This window comes from Natator depressus, chromosome 14, assembly GCF_965152275.1.
Source record: "Natator depressus isolate rNatDep1 chromosome 14, rNatDep2.hap1, whole genome shotgun sequence".
NCBI classification, from domain to species: Eukaryota; Metazoa; Chordata; order Testudines; family Cheloniidae; genus Natator; species Natator depressus.
Window position 1 is genome coordinate 3,435,020 of NC_134247.1, and position 19,068 is coordinate 3,454,087.

Genomic DNA, 19,068 nt, shown 5'->3' on the forward strand with positions numbered 1-19,068 from the left:
GAGAAGATAATTGCTAATGGCTCAGATATCTCTTCAGTCAGCTCCTTAAGTATTCTAGGATGGATTTCATCAGGCCTTGCCGACTTGAAGACCTCTAACTTGTCTAAGTAATTTTTAACTTGTCCTTTCCCATCCGCTTCTCCTGGTCTCCTCTCACAGCATAGGGGTACAGTTACACTGCATATTCCTGAGGGCATTCTGTGCCAAAAAATGAAAAATTCTGCGCACAATATTTTAAAATTCTGCACATTTTATTTGTCAAATAAACGTGGAGGCTCCAGCATGGCATTGGGGAACACAGGCCACTGGCTGTGCAGAAGTGGAAGATCACTGTGCAGCTTCCCCATCCCCCTCCCAGGACATGGACTCAGTGGTGAGGCTGCACCCAACCTTGACACAGCATAAGGACCGGGTCTGCCCCAGAAACACCCCAGGGCCCTGCCCCTCCGTGCCAAGTGCACCAGATGTGGGCAGGCAGGCTCAGCCAGGCAGCATCTAAGTGTGGGGGAATCCAGGTTTGGGTTGAGAGGGTTCTGTGTGGGACAATCTGTGTGCGGGTGGCTCAGTGGGGGAGGATCTGGATGCACAGGGGCCTGTTGGGGGGTTCTGGGTGCAACGGTAATGGGGCTCTGCAGGGGTTCCAGGTGAAGGTAGCTGGGGCTCAGCGGACGGGGGGTCTGGGTGTGGGAGGATAGAGCTCGACGGTGGGTCTGGGTGTGGGGGGGGTCTAGATGATGGGGATCCAGGTGCAGGTGGCTCGGGACTCATTGCAGGGGGGTAAGGCTCAGTGGGAGGGACTGGGTATGAGGATCTGGATGCACGGGGGTTGGGTGGATGGGGGAACAACTCCCTGTACAGGGATCCCTCCCCCTGCAGCTGGGGAGCGATGGGTGCAGGAAGCAGGGTGGGGAGTTTGCAGAGATTCCTGCAGCTGGGGGAGAAATCTTGGGATGGGTCTGATCCGGCCCCGGATGCCGTGCAGGGGAAGAGGAAGTCCAGTCCTCCTCAGCCTAGCCAGGACTAGCAGCTGAGCCCAGCACAGGGTAGGAGCCACCAGCCAGGTCTTCTCCAGTCTCACTCCCTGCCCCACAGTGATCATAGAATCTCAGGGTTGGAAGGGACCTCAGGAAGTCATCTAGTCCAACCCCCTGCTCAAAGCAGGACCAATCCCCAATGAAATCATCCCAGCCAGGGCTTTGTCAAGCCTGACCTTAAAAATATCTAAGGAAGGCGATTCCACCACCTCCCTAGGTAACCCATTCCAGTGTTTCACCACCCTCCTAGTGAAAAAGTTTTTCCTAATATCCAACCTAAACCTCCCCCACTGCAGCTTGAGACCATTACTCCTTGTTCTGTCATCTGATACCACTGAGAACAGTCTAGAGCCATCCTCTTTGGAACCCCCTTTCAGGCAGTTGAAAGCAGCTATCAAATCCCCCCTCATTCTTCTCTTCTGCAGACTAAACAATCCCAGTTCCCTCAGCCTCTCCTCATAAATCTTGTGTTCCAGTCCCCTAATCATTTTTGCTGCCCTCCGCTGGACTCTTTCCAATTTTTCCACATTTACCTCTCTGCTGACTGCCCTGGGCACCTGAAACATAGCGCTGGGGAGGGTCGCATCACCGCTCTTGGGGCTTCCCTTTGCTTCCATGTCAGAAAGTCATTTTTCTGCAGAGAAGCCAAGAAATCTGTGGGGGACATAAATTCTGCGCATGCGCAGCGGTGCAGAATTCCCCCAGGAGTAACTGTGAAAAAAGGTGTGCTCTTGACTCAAGTTAGCGGCTCGAGTTCAAACCTGTAAGGCAGCTGGAGGTGGAGCCTTTGTGGTGTCTTCGCTGCTGTTTGAACCCAAGTTCAGAACCCCCCCGTCTGCAGCACAGACATACCCTAAACGGCTACGCCTTGCGCTGAAGCTCCAGGCTACGCGAGCGCTGGCTGTCACCGGGCAGCGCCACCCCCACAATGAAGCTGTCTGGCTGTCCATGAAGCAGCTCTTTCCCTTGCTCAGTGGACGTGCCGAAGTCTTGCTCTCCGTGGCCCAGCTGAGCACTGCAGCCAAACTGCCTTCCCGGCAGGAATGGTTACCAACCATCCCGAGCACGGCACGCAAACAGCCGCCTTTCCCTCCAGTCCCCTGCTGTGCTCCCCGTGGAGCCAAGAATAACGGCTCCCAAGCCGGTCCGGGGAGCTGGAAAGGTTCAGCCAGAGGCAGACACTGACGAGGCCAGGCACAAAGCCAGGAATGCGCCCCAACGTGCATACCCACACCTGGCGGTCGATTCACCCGTCCCCCCGTTACACGGGGGCGCCGCAGCCAGCATTAGATGCAGCAGAGAAGATGGGGAAGGGCCCTCCCCACATGCATCTCCGCCTGAGAGCGAGGAAGACCGTACCGAGCACAGCACCGTGCTCAGTTCCTGCATGCAACGTATCTCACCTCTCCTACCCCCGCTGAGTAGGAACGAGCCCCCCCTGCAGCCACAGCCCCCGCTCCCTACACACACCCTGCAGCCCGGGCTGCTGCAACGGGCTCGGCGCATCGCTCCATCTTCAGCCAGCACAGGATGTGCCTGGCAAGGCGCGTCCGTTTCGCACATGGAGCCTCTGGCTCCCCTGCTTTGCGAGAGGTCAGTTCAGGGTGCCTGGTTCTGATCTAAGGCCTGCCACGTTGAAGGCACGAGCGCCTCAGACCAGTCTCTGCCTTCGTCTCTCTCCATTAGAGACTGAGTGAGCCGATGACCCCACCAGTCGACATTGGGGAAGGCAGCGCCAGATGCAGGAGGTCTCCCCGATCCCAGAGCAACGCCACCTGCATCTCCCGTCCCACGCTCTCCGGCTCCGCTGTTCCTGTTGCTTGTTCCTCGCCCCTCCCTGCTCCATCCCCATTAGCGGCTGCATTAATACCACAAGCAACAGCAGGGAACGAGTGAATCCGATGAGAGCCGGAGTTCCCGCAAGTGAAAGCTGAGATGTGACCAGACAATACCATGAGCATAACTGCCCCCAGCCAGGGCATCCACTGGCTTCCCGTCAAGCCGTGTCCATTTACCAAATCCTGAGGGCAGGTCACCATCACGGGACCTAACCAAGACCTATCCTGCTGACCACATGATCTACATGGAGGCCAGCAGGACACGTTACTGGACCATCCGGCAGGGGGTGTCCTTGCTGGGTCACACTCCCATCCAGATTTGCACGTACGGCAGAACTCCAATTTTACAACCTAATGGGGGACTGAGAAGTTCATAAAAATCGACCGAGTCGGAAAACGGAATATCCCCGAGCTCCAGCCGGCGCACTGCGTCGCTGCCCTCCGACCACGGCCAGCGCACGGACCGCAAAGGGACGACGCCCTGTTCTCCATCAACGTCACGGTTACGTGATTCCCCACCGCGGTCCCCGTTAGGAAAAAACTGGGAGAGACGGGTACCTGTAAGAGTGGGGCTCACAAAATCGAGGTTCTGCTCTCAGATGGTTGGGGCTGGTTCTAGAGCAACATTTGCCAGGGCAGGGGGTGGGTAGCAGCCTGTATGGGACAGACCAGACAGCAGGGAAAAACAGTCACTGGGAGGCAACAGCACATCCATGGGCTCCCGCTCCCCCACCTTCCCACCACACCCCACTCCCCCAGTGTGACCCAAGGCAGGACCGTTCCCACCGTTCTCCAAAACGGCAAGCATGTATTGAGCGCCTCCAGCACGCTAATCACCTTGCAAGACAGACAGTGGCACAGTCCCTGCAATCTGCTAGCTAGAGTGCTCCAAGAATGGGGCGCCAGATTTCCCGAGGGACGCCTATCTGTTTGAATTGCCTCTCGTTTGTGCTACAAGTCAGTTATAGCGTGGGGCTGCTTCCTGGCTGTCATTAAAGAGACTGATTGACATCTTAATGGCCTGTATAGTCCCCCGAAATGCAGTGGCCTGCCGTGACCTTTTCAGTATTCCACATTTTGATTAAGTGGCATCTCAGGCCCCTCTGTGCAGGTTGCTGAGGCCATAAAGCAGGGAGCAGGCACCGAATTTGAAGAAGGGCAAAGTGGTCCCATAATTCAGGGAGCACATGACACGTTAACAATAGAGGCCTCATTCATTACAGGGCCGGACAGGGCAAGAATGGGTTTCTAGTGAAAGGAACGTAGACCCACGCATCCATCTTTCCCCATGAGAGAGAGAAACACACACACTGTGCGTGAGAGAGTGTGCGTGAGAGAGAGAGAGATCCACAGAACAATCTTTACACTAATGATGGTTCACATTTGCAATTGTTCCAGCGTAAATGGCTGTTCACACAGTGAACCGCATCCTGGATCGAGAGGAAGGGGGAGACAGCCTCAGACCCAACAGCGATGCTGTGCAGCTCTGCCTCAGTTTCCCCACCGATGAAGCAGGGACAGTCCATTCCCTGCCCTGCAGGGGGTGCGTTGGGTTGGTGAAGCAGGGCTGCAAAAGCGAGGCGGATGTGACTCTTGCTGTCCCTTTCTACCAGGGACTTCCCACCCAGCTTTTAGGTGCCGAGCCAGCTTCCTAACTGGGTCCTGTGGCGCTCACCCCGCCCACCCAGCATGGGGCCGGGCAGGAAGGAGATACGGAGCCAGAGCACTGTTAGCTCATCGCTCGTATTCCACCGCTGTGTTTCCCAGGACCTGAACACGGCGCCAGTTCCAGGGGGCTCTGGCTTCGCAGCCATGGAGCCTTTCATCAAACAGTCGTTACGTGGCTGAAAGGAAAAAGGGCCCCAAAACATCATCCAGTGCGGTGTGCAGCCTTGGGGCAGTCTTGTGGGTCCCAGGATATCAGAGATGTTACCACAGCTGCCTCATCTCTCTTTAAACCATCAGTTGACTGAAAAGCATCCGAAGGGGAGAATCGTGGACTGAGCTTCTAAGCCCAGATGGGCCGGGGTTCCACAGAGCTGAACCTCGTGGAGTCAGCCGCACGGACACCCCCTCCCTGCGGTTCTCTGGGAACTAAACACACACGCTAACAAGTTGCAGACCCTGCTACTGCACCCCCTCCGCCTTCCAAGCCATTTCCCAGCACCGAGGGCTCCAGGGTCGTTAGCGGCCCCGCTCGCCTGCCAAGCCCGATCGAATCTAAGAGCCTGGCTTCGATTACTCCAGCTAATGCAGGCCAGAGCGCGGGAGGCGGCTGCTGGGGAAAGCCACGCTGCAGGGCTCTTTGTTAAGGAGTTCTCCGCCTGAGGGGCATGGGGGAATGCACCAGCAGGAATCATTTCTCTCCGTAACGGGCAATTACTCCTGCAGTCCTAACGAACAGTGCCAGAGCCTCCCCGCCCAGGGCTCTCCATTTCCAGAGCTGTAATTCCCCTATAGATGGGCTGGCCCACAACAGCCATCACAGACATTCCAGCTTACGTGAGGGCCTCAACATGGTGATTCAAGCACAGCCCCCTGATTGATCGGGGCCATCTTTACCAGGTGTGGGTCACAGAGAGACGACAGGTCCCAGCACGCAACGCTCCAGCTTGAGCGGAGCAGCGGATTGAGGGTTGCATGCTATGTCTGCCAGGGCCATACCTCCATGTTCCAGATGTGGGCAGCTGCGATTCACTCCCATGCAGGGCCAATCGGGCCAGGCCCCGGGCTCCTGGCATGTTACCAACACAGGCTCCCCGCCCTCCACCAGGCAAGGACTTGGCATTGCCCAGTGACAAGAACCTATTGAAGAAAAGGGAGAGGAGCGCAAGGCATGCAATCCACACCGTGGAATGTACTACTTCACACAACACTCAGTCAACCTGCGGAACTCATTGCCAGGGGATGCCGCGAAGGCCAAAGGTATAACTGGGTTCAACAAAGAATTAGATCCGTTCCTGGAGGATAGGTCCATCAATGGCTATTAGCCAAGAGCGTCAGGGACACCAGGCCATGCTCAGGGTGTCCGGAAGCCTCTGACTGACAGAAGCTGGGGCTGGATGATGCGGGATGGATCGCTCAATAATTGCCCTGTTCTATTTGTTCCCTCTGAAGGACCTGGCACCAGCCACTGTCAGAAGACAGGACACTGGGCTAGGTGGGCCATTCTTGTGACACACAGCGGGCATCCCTGGAAGTCTCGTGTCCTCAGCCGGGACTGGACAAGGCTTTCCTCAGCAGCAGTGCATGGCCGCTGCTACAGAGGCAGACAGCAATCACCCCGCAGGGCGTGACCCTCTCCCAGGGATGCGCTGATGGGAGCACCAACCAAGGAGCTCATCGCAGGATGGTCCCATGGCCACAGCACTGGACGGGGACTCAGGAACCCTGGGTTCTACCCCTGGCTTGGCATGACCATGGGCAACTCACTGCCCTGCTCTGTTGGGTCTGCAAGCTCACTGGGGCAGGGACTCTCACCACGCACACAGCGGGCCCCTGATCTCAGCCGGACCCTCTAAGGCATTACACTGGTGCAAGACAAATCCTGACACACAACAGCTCAGGCAGACGTCACCTTCCTTTAGCTTCCAGTTCCCTTATATTTAACGGCTCCCTTCCTGGATCAGGAAACCTCAGAGCATGACTGGCTTATGACAGTGACTCAGACGAACTCCTCAGGCTGACCCCCTCCTGCAGGGAACTTCTCCCATTCCCTTCCTCAGCCAGATGCAGGCCCATGCCCTGCTTGACCTGCCTTTTTATTTTTTTGGTGTACTCGTCACTGCATATTTTAATTCCAACCTTTGTCAGACATTCACCCGCTCCTAGGGGCAGAGAGCAGCAGCGAGGGCCGCAACAGCTCTGCAATGCTCCAGGGGCAACTAGAGAAGAACAGAGTAATCCCAGAGACAAAGAGAAGGGGAAAGCAGCTCTGATCACCTGGCTCACACACAGCGATAGCAAGTTTGACACCGAACATGCAGCTTCCATCAGCCCGAATTTCCGCTCTTCCATCTCGCTTCCCGATAGCAGCTCTCTGAAGGGGAGATGCCCCCATCCCTGGTTTCAATAAACCCCCATTTGTCCTGTCGACTTTCATGCACCATTCTCCCCACCTGCTATTGCATTGCTGTTTTGCATCAGTGGAGGAGCTGTTACTAGCCAGAAATGGCAAGGACCTGGGGCTCTCAGCTCATCAAAAGCCCCATAATACGGACCCAGCTCCCAAGCCCCAGAATGCTCAGCACGCAGGCCAGGACCCCAGACCGGCCGAGGGAGCATGTCATTTTGGACTTGCTTTGTGGGTGGCTGGTGAGAGGCTCTGTGCAGCCGGAGACAGAGGGGCACTTGGTGAGAGTGGGTTAAATCAGCGCCGGCCCTGGGCTGGGTGGAGCCGGTGCCGCAGCAGGAGGTGTATTAGAGGTGGGGGAACAGCGATGCCACTGCTGGTTAGGACCAACCCAACCCTACAAAGCGTGAAAGCAAAGCTGTGCCATGCATCGCACAGCCGACAAAGTCACAGGCGGGAAAGGAGCTTGGAGCAGCCCAAGCCACTGACTGGAAGGAGCCGGATCCCAGTGGGAAGAGACGCAGGAGGGGCGTGAAAGGGTGTCACTTGGAGGCAAGGACAATGATTAACCCAAGGTGATAGAGCAGAGGGACCCGGCTTGTTCTGGGGGCATCCTTGGTCAGTTCTTTACAGCGGGAATCTAAGCCCCCCCGGGCTAGCACCCAGGCTGGAACTTGTAACACAGTCACTGACCAGAGGGAGAATGAGGCGTTAGGTCCGTCCCGCCGTTAAAACAGAGCTTTCAGCGAGCACCAGGGCAGAGTCCAGAGGCTGGCGCTGGGATCTCTCTGCGAGGCTACACCCTTGAACTGTGCTGAAATCCTAATAGAGAGAGGACAAAGCGAGGGCCCCGCCTTGCACCCGGTGCCTTCACCTCTGGAGACCTCAATCAGCAAAAACAGAGCCCAGGGCTGGAAGAACAGGGGGTTGGAGGTCAGGATTTGAAGGACATCCGCAGAGCTGCGGGGGCAACCCGGGGCTGGAAAAGCCGGTGTGTGGGGGCCACATTCCAATCAATCCACTGCAGCCCTGGGATTGTGTGTTGGGCAGAAACTTTTTCTGCGAGGACTTGGCTCAAGAGAGCCACTCTGAACAGAGCAGTGATTGGTACAATCACCTGAGCCACTGACCTCGCTGTCCTGGTCTCTGCAGGGCCCCCCCCCAGACTAAGCCAGTGCCCCCCGCCCACCTGGGGGAAGAGTTTTCAAACACTTTCCCTGCAGCTCCAAGGGAGTGTGGACCGAGCGGCCTGGTTTGCACAGGAAGTGACGAGCAGCAGTGGACATCCCGGGGGGCAGCTGTGGGAGCGCTTGCCCGGAGACTGGCCTCCACAGATCCCCTCCCTCGTGGTGCAAGGGGCAGCCAGTGCTCACTGGGCCTGGTCCCAGCTGTGAGCTCAGAGCAGAGCTGCGGGACGCCAGGGTTGCACAAGAAAACTCTCCCGGCCACGTCTTCTCCCTCCCGCTTCACCCGCTCCTCTGTGGGGAGGTAGGGCGGATAAACAGGCATCGGGGTCACCCTGCAAAGAAACTGTGGTTCTGCCACAGAGCAGAGACGGGTCGCTCTTCTCTGGAGCCCTGGATTTTCCCCACGTGCTCCGTACAGACTGCGCCCCCCCCCATGACACACAACCCCCGAAGGGAGGGAGACAGAAACCTGGCACATCAGGGGCCAAGGCCTAGACCCTCCAGCTACGATCGTCGGCTAAATCACGTCTGTCCCCACGGGATAGGCGCGCCTGTCAGACCACACAGCGCTGCGTCGGCACCAAAGCGTGCCACAGGCCCCGGGCCAATCCTCACACCCCTCCAGGAGAAAGGCAAGTCTCGCTGTGCAGCGGGGAACTTGGCAGAGCTTTCAATGCCCCAGCGCTGGGTTTAGGAGACAGGAGCCCGGCCTGACACTTCCCCTTCCAGTGCACATTCTCCCAGGCCACGCTGCCGAGCCTGGGCACCACAGGACCGGTCTGTCCCCGGCCCCTGTACACATCTCCCAGTTCCCGTGGACCGACCCAGTGGCTGTCAGAGAGGTGGGTGCCCAGATACGCCCTGGGTGCTTTCTGGTCCCCGCGGGACGCCCGGTAGGGTCTCTGCCATCTTACACTCCCACTTCTCACTCTACGGCAACCCGAGGCCACCCCGCCCCCCTCGGAGGGGATGAAGGGGGAGCTAGCGCTGGGTTTGTGGGGGCATGCTGGCCATTGGGGGCTGCCCAGGAACACGGCAGCGAAGCAGTACGGTGTGGGCGGAAAGGTGCTGGCCGTGCAGGACAGGAGGGCTCTCAGGCAGTGCCCTGCCTACCTTCTGCCACAGGCACTGCCCCTGGGTACTGCCACGTCTCTGCCCCGGAGCCAGGTCTCCATTCAGGGCAGTTACTTTCCTGACAGTCTGCATGGCTCAGGCTCGGCTCCCAGAGAGCCAGGCTCAGACCCGAGCTGGCTCAGAGACGGCAAACTCCCATCTTTATGCCTGTGTTCGAACAGGTTGTGTAGAAGAGAAACCAGATCCTCAGGGCGTCTGAGAAAGCCCCCCCAAGAGCGCAGGCGTCATGTCCCCCCAGCAGCTTCTGCCTGATGTGAGTGGACAGCGCTGCCACCGCCAGCGTAGTCAGCCTGAGACAAGTGGATGGCTTTCCAGTCCCACTGCCCGCTGCCCCAGAGGTGGCCGCATTTCCGCACACTGCCTGTAAGCTATGGGACCGGAGGTACTATGAAAATGTCAGCCATGACCTACATCCCCAGCACCCAAGTGTCAATCCCCATCCCAAAGCGAGCAGCACCCTGCACCCATTCAGCAGCAGCCGCTGGGCTCCGAGCCGCAGAAAACCCGCCCGACACCTTTGCAGGGAAGGTGATCGGGCTGCGAAGGGCTTCCTGTGCTACGCTGTATTGTTTGAAGGTTTCCTTCCTGCCCAGCCTGGTTTGGCACAGCTGTGCTCATTAGTGAGCAGATACGATCTTATCGAGCCAGCAGGAATCGAGCGCACCTCCGGCTCCCGATGGCACGAGACCAAGCAGAACCGCGCCCCCCCCCCCCCCCCCCAATTATCGACAGCAGATAACGGGCAGCGTCCACAGCGCTCCCTGGAGAGAGCCACACGGGATTGAGAGCTAAGTAAGGGCTGAGGCGCTTTGCAGTTCTGATCACATTGCAGCCAACTCAACCACACTGAGCAGCCCCTCCGAAAAGGCTCTGGAGTGCCGAATGGAGCCATGAGGGGCGTGTCTGCTGGTGAAGAGGAGCGCTTCTCCTGGGGAGCTGTGGGTTCATGGTGGGGAGGATTAAACAGGAAAAATAATAGCCGTACATGTCTGTAGGGTGTCTTTCAGCCATGAGTGCTTTGCAGACTATATACAGGCAGTGCCAGGGAAGTGCAGCTGCCCCTGGGGAGGAGCGCACCGAATAGGGGTGTGAGTGGGGTGTTTTTAGCAGAGGACAGCGGGACAGGCCCCTAACTCATGGGGACTGGCATCCACAGGCAACAGACAGGCGCTTGGAGGCGGGGGCGGGGGCAGAGCTCCATTTTGGTGATGCTACAATTACTCCAGAGTGGACCAGGCCCTGCTTTAAGCTCTGCTGAAGGCCGGAGTGGGAACAGGCGGGGCCCTTCAGACAGGAACTAAGCTGCAGGGAGGGGGCTGGCACACAGCATGAGGGGGAGAACAGCACGGCTGCTCCGGCAGAGGAGCTGGTAATGCCGAGGCTGGCTCTACCCAGCTTGGTGGACCGGGCTCTCCTGAGCTTACCTCGGCTTCCTTGAGGTGCGCCCCGCGCACAGTGCTGCATTCAGTGTCCACAGACCCTGTAACACTCTCCTAAGGGCGGCCCTGGGCTCCCAACGGATCTCAGAGCCCCTGTGTTCTGATCATCCAGATCTGCAGAGCCAGGTCCCGAAGCCACCTGCCAAGTCCCGTGTCCAGGTGGCACATCCTGAGCAGGCCTGCATCCCAGGAAGGAGAACCGGGGCCCACACGACGGAGACCCGGCCGACACGCTGCGTGCAGGGATGGAGCCCCTCGCACCGGGACGGGGAGCTAGCCATCGCCCGGGTCCACAGTCCAGCTGACCAGCACCTCATTCGCATCAGTCGCCTTCTGGTGATAGCTCTGCAAGCCTAGCACTGCCAACACCTCCCTCCATCGGCGGCACCCCACCCCCAGCCCCCCGGGGCCTGTCCAGCACCGATCAGAGCAAGTGATTCCAGTCACAGGCACCTCACCGCCCACCGTGCTGCCAGCGACCTCTCGCCGCTTACAAGCCCCCATTAGCTTCCGCACGCTGCGCTACTTTTCCCCTGGTGGAGAGCTCCTGGGAGGCAGGACCGCCACCCCAATGCACCAGTCAGGCTCCAAAGTACCACGTACCTTTTGTTAAACAGGCCCTCAGAGCCCACAAACCAAGCCAGGGTGGGCACGAGGAGAGCATGGGGAACTTCTCAGCACCAACGGCCGAGCGTTTGCCCTCCAAACACCCCAACGGTGCTTAAAGGGGCATGTCAGGTGACTCAGGTTGCTCAAAAAGAGCCACCTTTGCAGGCGATTGTGAGCAACCCAGCAGACGAATTCAACAAAGGAGGGGGGGAAGAACTCCAAGTGGCTCTTCCTCGCAGAGGGATTTGCTCTCTGCAGTTTGCCCAGCCTGGCTGGTGGAGTGGACCGCTCACATCCTGGTTCTCGTGCTCTGACTCACCCACTCTGACATACTGACCCCCTGACCTTCCCCTACTGCCGAACGGACAGAGGGGTCCCAGCGTGAGAGTCACTGCTCGAGCTCAAAGCGGAGATACTTGGGTTGCAGGGGAAGTTTCAGGCACGATTAAAAAACAATGTTCTCAATTAGTTCCTCCATCCCCTCCCCGCACCAGCCATGCCACTCAAGAACTAGGCCAGTAGTTCTCAAACTTTTGTCCTGGTGACCCCTTTCACACAGGAAGCCTCTGAGTGTGGCACCCCCCACCCCCTTATAAATTAAAAACACTTTTTTTTGCAACCCAAAGTACTTTGGGAATTATACCGAGGCGGCACCCCTGAAATGCAGCCACCTCTGGGGTGGAGGGTGGCAGTCACTCAGCAAAGAGTACAACAGCGTCACAGGAGGGGGGATAATGACAATGCAGTAACTTTTAATGTCTCATCCAAGGGCCAACCCTCCAATAAACAGCATGACACTGTCTGAAGGCCTGGGGAGAACTGGAGTCAGCTCCGCTGGGTTTCAACCTGGGGTTTTCTACTGGCGGTGACTGAGCTGTCCCCTGCCAACAAACCACAAAACCCAAGACTCTCTCTGTAGCAGACCCACAAGGACAGGGCTGTAACACCGCTCGGCCGCGCAGGGCCCAGGAGGGCTACCGAGGCAGAGAGGAGGGACAGGTAGGATTGGCAGTGGGAGGATGTGAAGGGGTCAGAGTCGGAGGGGCAGAGTTAGCAGCAGGACAGATGGCTGGAAGAAGAGGTGCGCCACTGCCCACATCCCCCGCTTTCCAGTATCCCTCTGTCACCAGCTGCATCCTCTGCTTTGCTTTGACAGGAAAGAAGCCCCCCTCCACGCATCTTGCCGCACTGGAAGAGTGGGGGGGGCGGGGGAGTGGGTGTACAGCACAGTACCTGCCCTGAGAGCTGCGTGAAGGGGGCTCCAGAAGATGACGAACTCAAGTACCCCTCGTACAGCACATCTCATAACCCTGGCTAGGAGCATGTCCGGAGGGCAGATGGCGTGTAAACGGCTACTCCACCCGATCACTCCTTGCACCTACAAACGGTCTGAAAACACCAAAGGGCAGGAGAACACCTGGCCAGCTTCCCACTGGCCACAACACTTGGTCCAGGCAAAACCTAACTTTACAAAGACTGACCACTTCCCTATCGTGGGCTGTGTTCAGAGGAGTGCGACAAAAGCCCCGCTAGCACAAGAGTGCGCAGGTTTCTGGGTGGCACGAATGGAATCCAACGCTTTAGAGGCCCAAGGAGAGCAGAGGAGAAGCAGTGATTTAACGCCCCTTTGTTTGCTTCCCCCCTTCATTCACGGAAGAGAGACTGACTAGAGAGTTGCCATTTCTGCTTTTCTTCCCAGACTGGTGCAAGGCTTGGGTTGCAAACCCTGCAAGGGGATGTTTCACTGGAAAGAGAAGAACTTGGCATTTTAAGAAACAGTTTGCAGATTTTCTTCTCTCAATAACTAAGTTCGGCCAAACCTTTAATGAGCACACAACCCCTAAAACGCTGGCCCTGGCTAGCAACTCCCTGCAGCCGGCCACGCTCAGACACTCAGCAACAACAAACAGAACGGGTACCAACTTCAACACCACTGAGTCAATCTCTGATACTTGCCCACAAGCAAGTGTGGTTAGGAGGAAAGAGCCGCTACCTTTGTAAATACCATTTCAGGCTACAGCGTAATCTGCAGGACTCGGGGAGTGGGGTGTGGGGGGACACACAGGGTGCCATGCCATCCGTGGCCTAGAAATAAGTATTCTCTGCCTACCCTACAGGTTCCCCCCGAGAAGGACCCCCCAGAGATAAATATCGGCTCCAACCTCTCGCTCTTTTTTTTATTTTTTTTTAAGAGCAAACAAAAGATCCACATGCAGCAGGAGCGTGAAGGGAAAAGCTACATGGGAATTGGAAATTGTCCCATGGGAAGCAGAGGTGGGTCCCTCCTCCCATAACCAGAGCTCCCTCTGATTCTCAGCAAATCCATTTTGCAACCAGACTGAAACTTTTCAAAGGCGATTCCCCATCCCCCCTCCACACAGCCCTACAGACAAAGCCCAGCTAGGTTGGGAAGGGTTCAGAGCCAGGGCCAGGCTGGGTGCAGAGGACAGATTTGGGGGAAGGCCTGGGATACATTCATTCTATTGAGGGTCTTATGGGTGGTACCGAGGCTTCCCGATTTTTCATACTTGCTGTCTGGTCACCTGAGGAGCTGGCGAGCTCGCGGGGATGCTGGCGAGGCGGAGGGTAGGGCGCACGCAGAATGCCCTGGGCATGGGGTTAGCGCGCCAGAGAATTGGCACATGGGGGCAGAGAGGGTGCTGCCCCAGGGAAGTTGGCAGCACACAAGGGTGCACTGGGGTGACCCCCAGGTTCGCAGTGTGCAGAGGGTTGCACTGTGGCTGGGGGGGTTACACAGGAAGAATGGCCCTGAGATGGCAGGTGGGACTTGACTGCACTGGGGCTTGCAATGCACAGGGTGGGGAGGGGTGTCCAGGGGAGGTGCTAAGGGTGGAAGGATTGACGGGGTGCACTGGGACAAGGGCTGAGGGGGTGGTGAACGGAGCTGGGGCTCACGTGCCTGGGGGATGCCCCAAGCCCGAGTGTTGTTAGGGAGGAGGGGAGCTGGGTGCACCGGGGATGCCAGGCGGGGAGGGGACGGGTTGACGGAGGGTGTACAGGGGCTGCCAGCAGGGAGGAGGGGGACTGGGTGCACTGGGGTTGTCGGGAGGAGGGGGGGAAGAGGGAGGAGAGTCCAGGGGGACAGGTGCACAGAGGGAGAACGGGGGGGTCCGGGTGCACCGGGGGGAGGGGGCTGGGGACACGGAGGGAGGACGGGAGGGGGGTCCGGGTGCACCGGGGGGAGAGGTTGGGGGCACGGAGGAAGGCGGGTAGGAGGGTCCGGGGGCAGCGGGGGGAGGGGCGGGGGGCACGGAGGGAGGACGGGGGGAGGGCCCGGGTGCACCGGGGGAGGGGGCGGGGGGCACGGAGGGAGGACGGTCCGGGGGCACCGGGGGGAGAGGTTGGGGGCACGGAGGGAGGACGGGGGGAGGGCCCGGGTGCACCGGGGGAGGGCACGGGGGGAGGCGGAGGCGGGGCCGGACCCACCTGCTGGTAGTCGGGCTGCTGCGGGCGGAAGGCGCTGGGCACGGGCTGCAGCCGCAGGCTCACGTGCGGGAAGCGGTGCAGCCAGGCGGCCCACCAGGGCACCAGGTAGTCGGCGCGCGCGGCCGGCAGGGCCATGGCTCCGGGACCGGCTCCTCCGCCCGCCGCGCTCGGCTCCAGCGCCCGGCCCCGGCCCCGCCCCCCGCCAGGCCCCGCCTCCAGCGCCAGGCCCCGCCCCGCCCCCCGCAGCCCGGTCCCCGGCCCCGCCCGCACCGCGCACAGCGGCTGGGACCCCCCGCCCAGAACCCCAGGGGGACTGAACTCTTGTTTTCCTGGTGCTGGCTGCTTCCAAATGGTTTCTGAAGCAAGAAAACGGAGCTCAGAGCCTGCCCCTTCTCCCTCTAAGGGCCCTTTGTGACGCGCTGTACCTGCGGGGAGCACCCTACGCCCCCACGTTCATCGTTATAAAAGGATCGTGTGGCAGCCAGCGCGAAGTTTGCCGTGGGTGGGTGTCTGCGGAAGGCTCACGATGCACTGCGCAGGGCTGGTCTAGCGAGGTTACAGGTTATAATTTCCTGTGTGTAGTTACGAGGCTGAAAACGTATCCTCATGGCTTAAAGCAAGCCCCTGCAAACAGTCTCCAGGAACAGAGGGGCAGTTCACACCTCGTCAGGGCATGGAGGGGACAAACCCAGCCCAGCCTCACAGGAACAATGGACACGGGCTTAGGCAGCAACAAAAGAATCTGTTAGACCCTGGAGGGAGTCCCCCCCTTCCTTTGGGCAGTCTGGGAGTGCGATGAGGTAATGCTCACTTGGCCCTGAGGGGGGGGGGGGGCAAAGCCAGGAGGAAGGAAAGGACATGATAAAAGGGAGAGACATGTTGCCCTGCTCGCTCTCTTCTGCCTACATCTACAGACACCACCACCGCCAAGCGACTGAAACGCTGATCACAGGGGAGAGCCTGCCTGAAAAGTAACCAGCCAGCCTGTGGTGAGAAGCATCTAAGTTTTTAAAGACATAGAAAGCAGGGGGCTGGACTAGATGACCTCCTGAGGTCTCCTCCAACCCTAATCTTCTCTGATTCTATGGAAGTGTTAAGATCAGCTCAGAATGCGTTTTGCTTTTATTTAATTTGACCAGATTTGTCTTGTTATGCTTTGACTTATAATCACTTAAAATCTGTTTTTATAGTTAATACATCTGTTTGTTTATTCTACCTGAAGCAGTGTTTGGTTTGAAGCATGTCAGAGGCTCCCCTTGGGAGAACAAGCCTGGTGCATATCAATTTCTTTGTAAAATTGATGAACTCCTATAAGCTTGCAGCGTCCAGCGGGCATAACTGGACACTGCAAGACGGAGGTTCCCAGGGTTGGTGCTGGGACCGGAGATATTGGCTCGTGTCATTCGGTTGCAAGTAGCTGGGAGCAGCTGACATGCCAGAGGCTTTGTGAGAACAGCCCAGGAGTGGGGGTTCTCACAGCAGAGCAGGGTCAGGCTGGCTCCCAGAGTCAAGGATTGGAGCGGCCTAGCAGATCACTGGTCCTGACACCACCAGAGGGGAACGTCACACCCTTCCTAGCCCTCTGCCCCCCATCTGCAGTGCGCAGCACTTGGCTCTGCTTCTACCAGCAGGAGCATTGTTTCAAGGAGCACACATTTAAATTTTTTCTTGTCCTTTCTCTGGCTTTTCTTCCCTCTTTCTCATTCGGAATATCAACCCCTGTGCGTGGGCAGCAGGTGAACCCCGTAGGGGAGGCTAGCCCCCCGGCCCTGCCCCTTCTGCCCAAGGCCCCGCCCCCACGGCTGGAGTGCCCCCCCCCCAAAGCTGGAGGCCTGAGCCCCACACACCCCCTGTGGCTAGAGGAGCCCCCTGCCCCAAGCCGCCAGCCAGCCCTCCCCAACTGCCCCAAGCCAAACTCCAGCCAGCTTTAGGGGAGAGGGGGAGGAAGGGCAGATCCTTGGGGCGGAGTATGGGCAGGACCACGGCCTGGGTTGGGGAGGTTTAGCCTCCCCTGGCCTACGATACCCGCCGCCCTTGCCCCTGTGCGACAACGAGGTGGGAGTAGCTAAGGTAATTGCACCTGAAATGGTCTCAGTGCTGTTGCTGATGTTTGTATTTGATGCAGTGCTGAGTGGTATGCTGGAAATTAACCAATAGCAATTAATTATCTGGCATCAGATTGCCCAGAGATACCAGCAGAAGGGGCTCAGCTAGAAGTCATGGGCTTGATACAGGAACCATTGGGTGACATTCTCTGGCCTGTGGACAGAGATCAGACTAGAGATCATAATGGGCTCTTCAAGCCTTAAATCTAGGAAGGCCAAGCAGAGTAAGGGGTAGGAGCCGTGTTGTTTTTCAATAGGAAGCGTTCAGCTCTAAAGGTGCAGCTCCAATTAAGCGCCGACTGACTCCACCGGAGAACTCCCTGCTGTGATACACAAACGCGGCAGCAGAGAACGGAATGGGTGTCTCTTTCTTCCAGCTAATAGAGTCATTGAACGACTTATTTTTTAAACAAAGCGGCCCGGGCCCCTCTTCCAAAGGGAACGACCCAGGAGATGAGAGACTAGCAAGGAAGGAGAGGTGCTAAGGGGCCATGGGCAAAGAAATCCTGGGTAGGGAGGCAGCAGGGGGACTAAGCCAAGAGCCTATTTTTGCAGGAAAGGGAGGTGCGACGAGGTGTTTCCCCAAAGAGCTCAGACTCTCGCTGAGCGTTTGTGCCCTTCCGGGGCAGTGAAGTAGGGTGACCAGGCAGCAAGGGTGAAAAATTGGGATTGGGGGGAAGGGTAAGAGGTTGCCTATAGAAGACAAAGCCCCTAATATCGGACGTCTGGTCACCCCACAGTGAAGTCAACGGAATGAGGCCCTGGCGTTAGCATCTTGTGGAGGTGAGCGGGATGGAGGATTGCAACAGGCACCTTTGCAGTGGCTGGGGCAGTCAGAAGCCCGTTAACGGCCTAGCCGGGCCTGCCAGGATGCTGGGGACACCTCCAAAAGGAGAGAGTGAGAAACTGCATTTAAAAAAAAAAAAAAAAACCAAAAGGGAAAAGTGTTTTAGATTCTGCAGGTAACAAAGGGCAGGAAGGGCACGCAAGGAACACGGAATAGGCTCAGGCTAGAGTTTGCTTCTTTCTAATGGACAAAGGAGGCTTGGAGGGTTTTATCTAAATAAATAATCTTTTGTTCTTTCCCTTGAAACTCAGGCTGTGGCTGGGATGGAAGAGTCCGGAGCCAGTGGAAACTTGGGAGGAAGGATGGTCCAGTGGACATGAGACACTGCTCTGCTGTAGGCTCCTTGTGTGAGCCGTTTAGCCACTCTGTGCCTCGGTTTCCCCATCTGTGAAAGTGATAATAGCCCTGCCACCCGGGGGGGGGGAGGGGGGTTGGAAGGATAAAGACAGTAAAGGTTGTGAGATTTTCATCTATTATGGTAATGGGGGGGGGACTTATCTGGCCTGCCTCAGATAGAGATCTAGTCATGTCCTGGCAGCCCCTGGGGCGAGAGCCCAGACATCGGGGAAAAGATTTTTAGTCTGAGTCTTTAGAGCTTGTTTTTAACACCCATAACTAACAAAGACGTGGAGAAAGGACAGCTTTGTTAACGATACACATCCTGGCCTCCCCCACGGTGGTGGGCTTTGAGAGCTATCATAGAAATGGCCTGAGGCCTCGACATCCTGCTCCTAAACTTAGACCAGACACTACCGTACAGATGAAGCAGAGAAAAGGGCTTTTTCCTGTGTGAACGCTACCCTGGACCCATCTTTTGCCACCATACAGCAGCAAGGGCAGGCAGAGACCCAACTGCTTAGCAAAAGCCAGGGGAGGTCACCTTGAAAAGAGAAGAAGCTATCGTTTTCCACAGACACGGTGTTAGCATAAGAGCCACACGCAGAGACCCAAACGGCCAAAGCACGCCGCAGATCCCATGCAGCCTCTGGCCTGGCTGGAGTCGCACCCCAGTAGAATTTGGCCTGCTAACTACACGGATGACTTACGTACTAAAACACAGGAACCGGCCTGAAACAAAAAGAAGCTTCCTCTTGCTAGTGGTTCCTCGTGACCCTGCTGTTTAGAAGGTGGAAGGCCGGGCAGAGTTGCATGAGAATCGTGGTTCTAGGCCTTGTAGGACTGACAGGCCCAGCGCCAGAGGACCGGGGTTTAGCTTTTGAAATCGGAGAATCAGACTGATGGTGCTTTGCAGATGGGGAGGGGGAAACGTGTGCAGAGTTGCCTGTCCGAGTCACCCCCCTGCCCCCGTTCCATAAGGGCAAGGGCCCAGGGCCGCCCAGAGGGGAGGGGCAAGTG

At 57.7% G+C, this 19,068-nt stretch overlaps 1 protein-coding gene across 2 annotated transcripts in view; it reads right to left on the minus strand.

The window, feature by feature from the left end:
• TTYH2 (tweety family member 2) overlaps positions 1-14,923 on the minus strand; it is a 41,597-nt gene extending 26,674 nt beyond the window's left edge. For both annotated transcript variants that reach the window (XM_074971013.1, XM_074971012.1), the window contains exon 1: positions 14,761-14,923. In XM_074971013.1, the coding sequence (XP_074827114.1) occupies positions 14,761-14,895 (135 nt within the window). In that variant the 5' untranslated portion in view covers positions 14,896-14,923. The remainder of the gene's footprint in view (positions 1-14,760) is intronic.
• Positions 14,924-19,068: the final 4,145 nt, after the last annotated feature.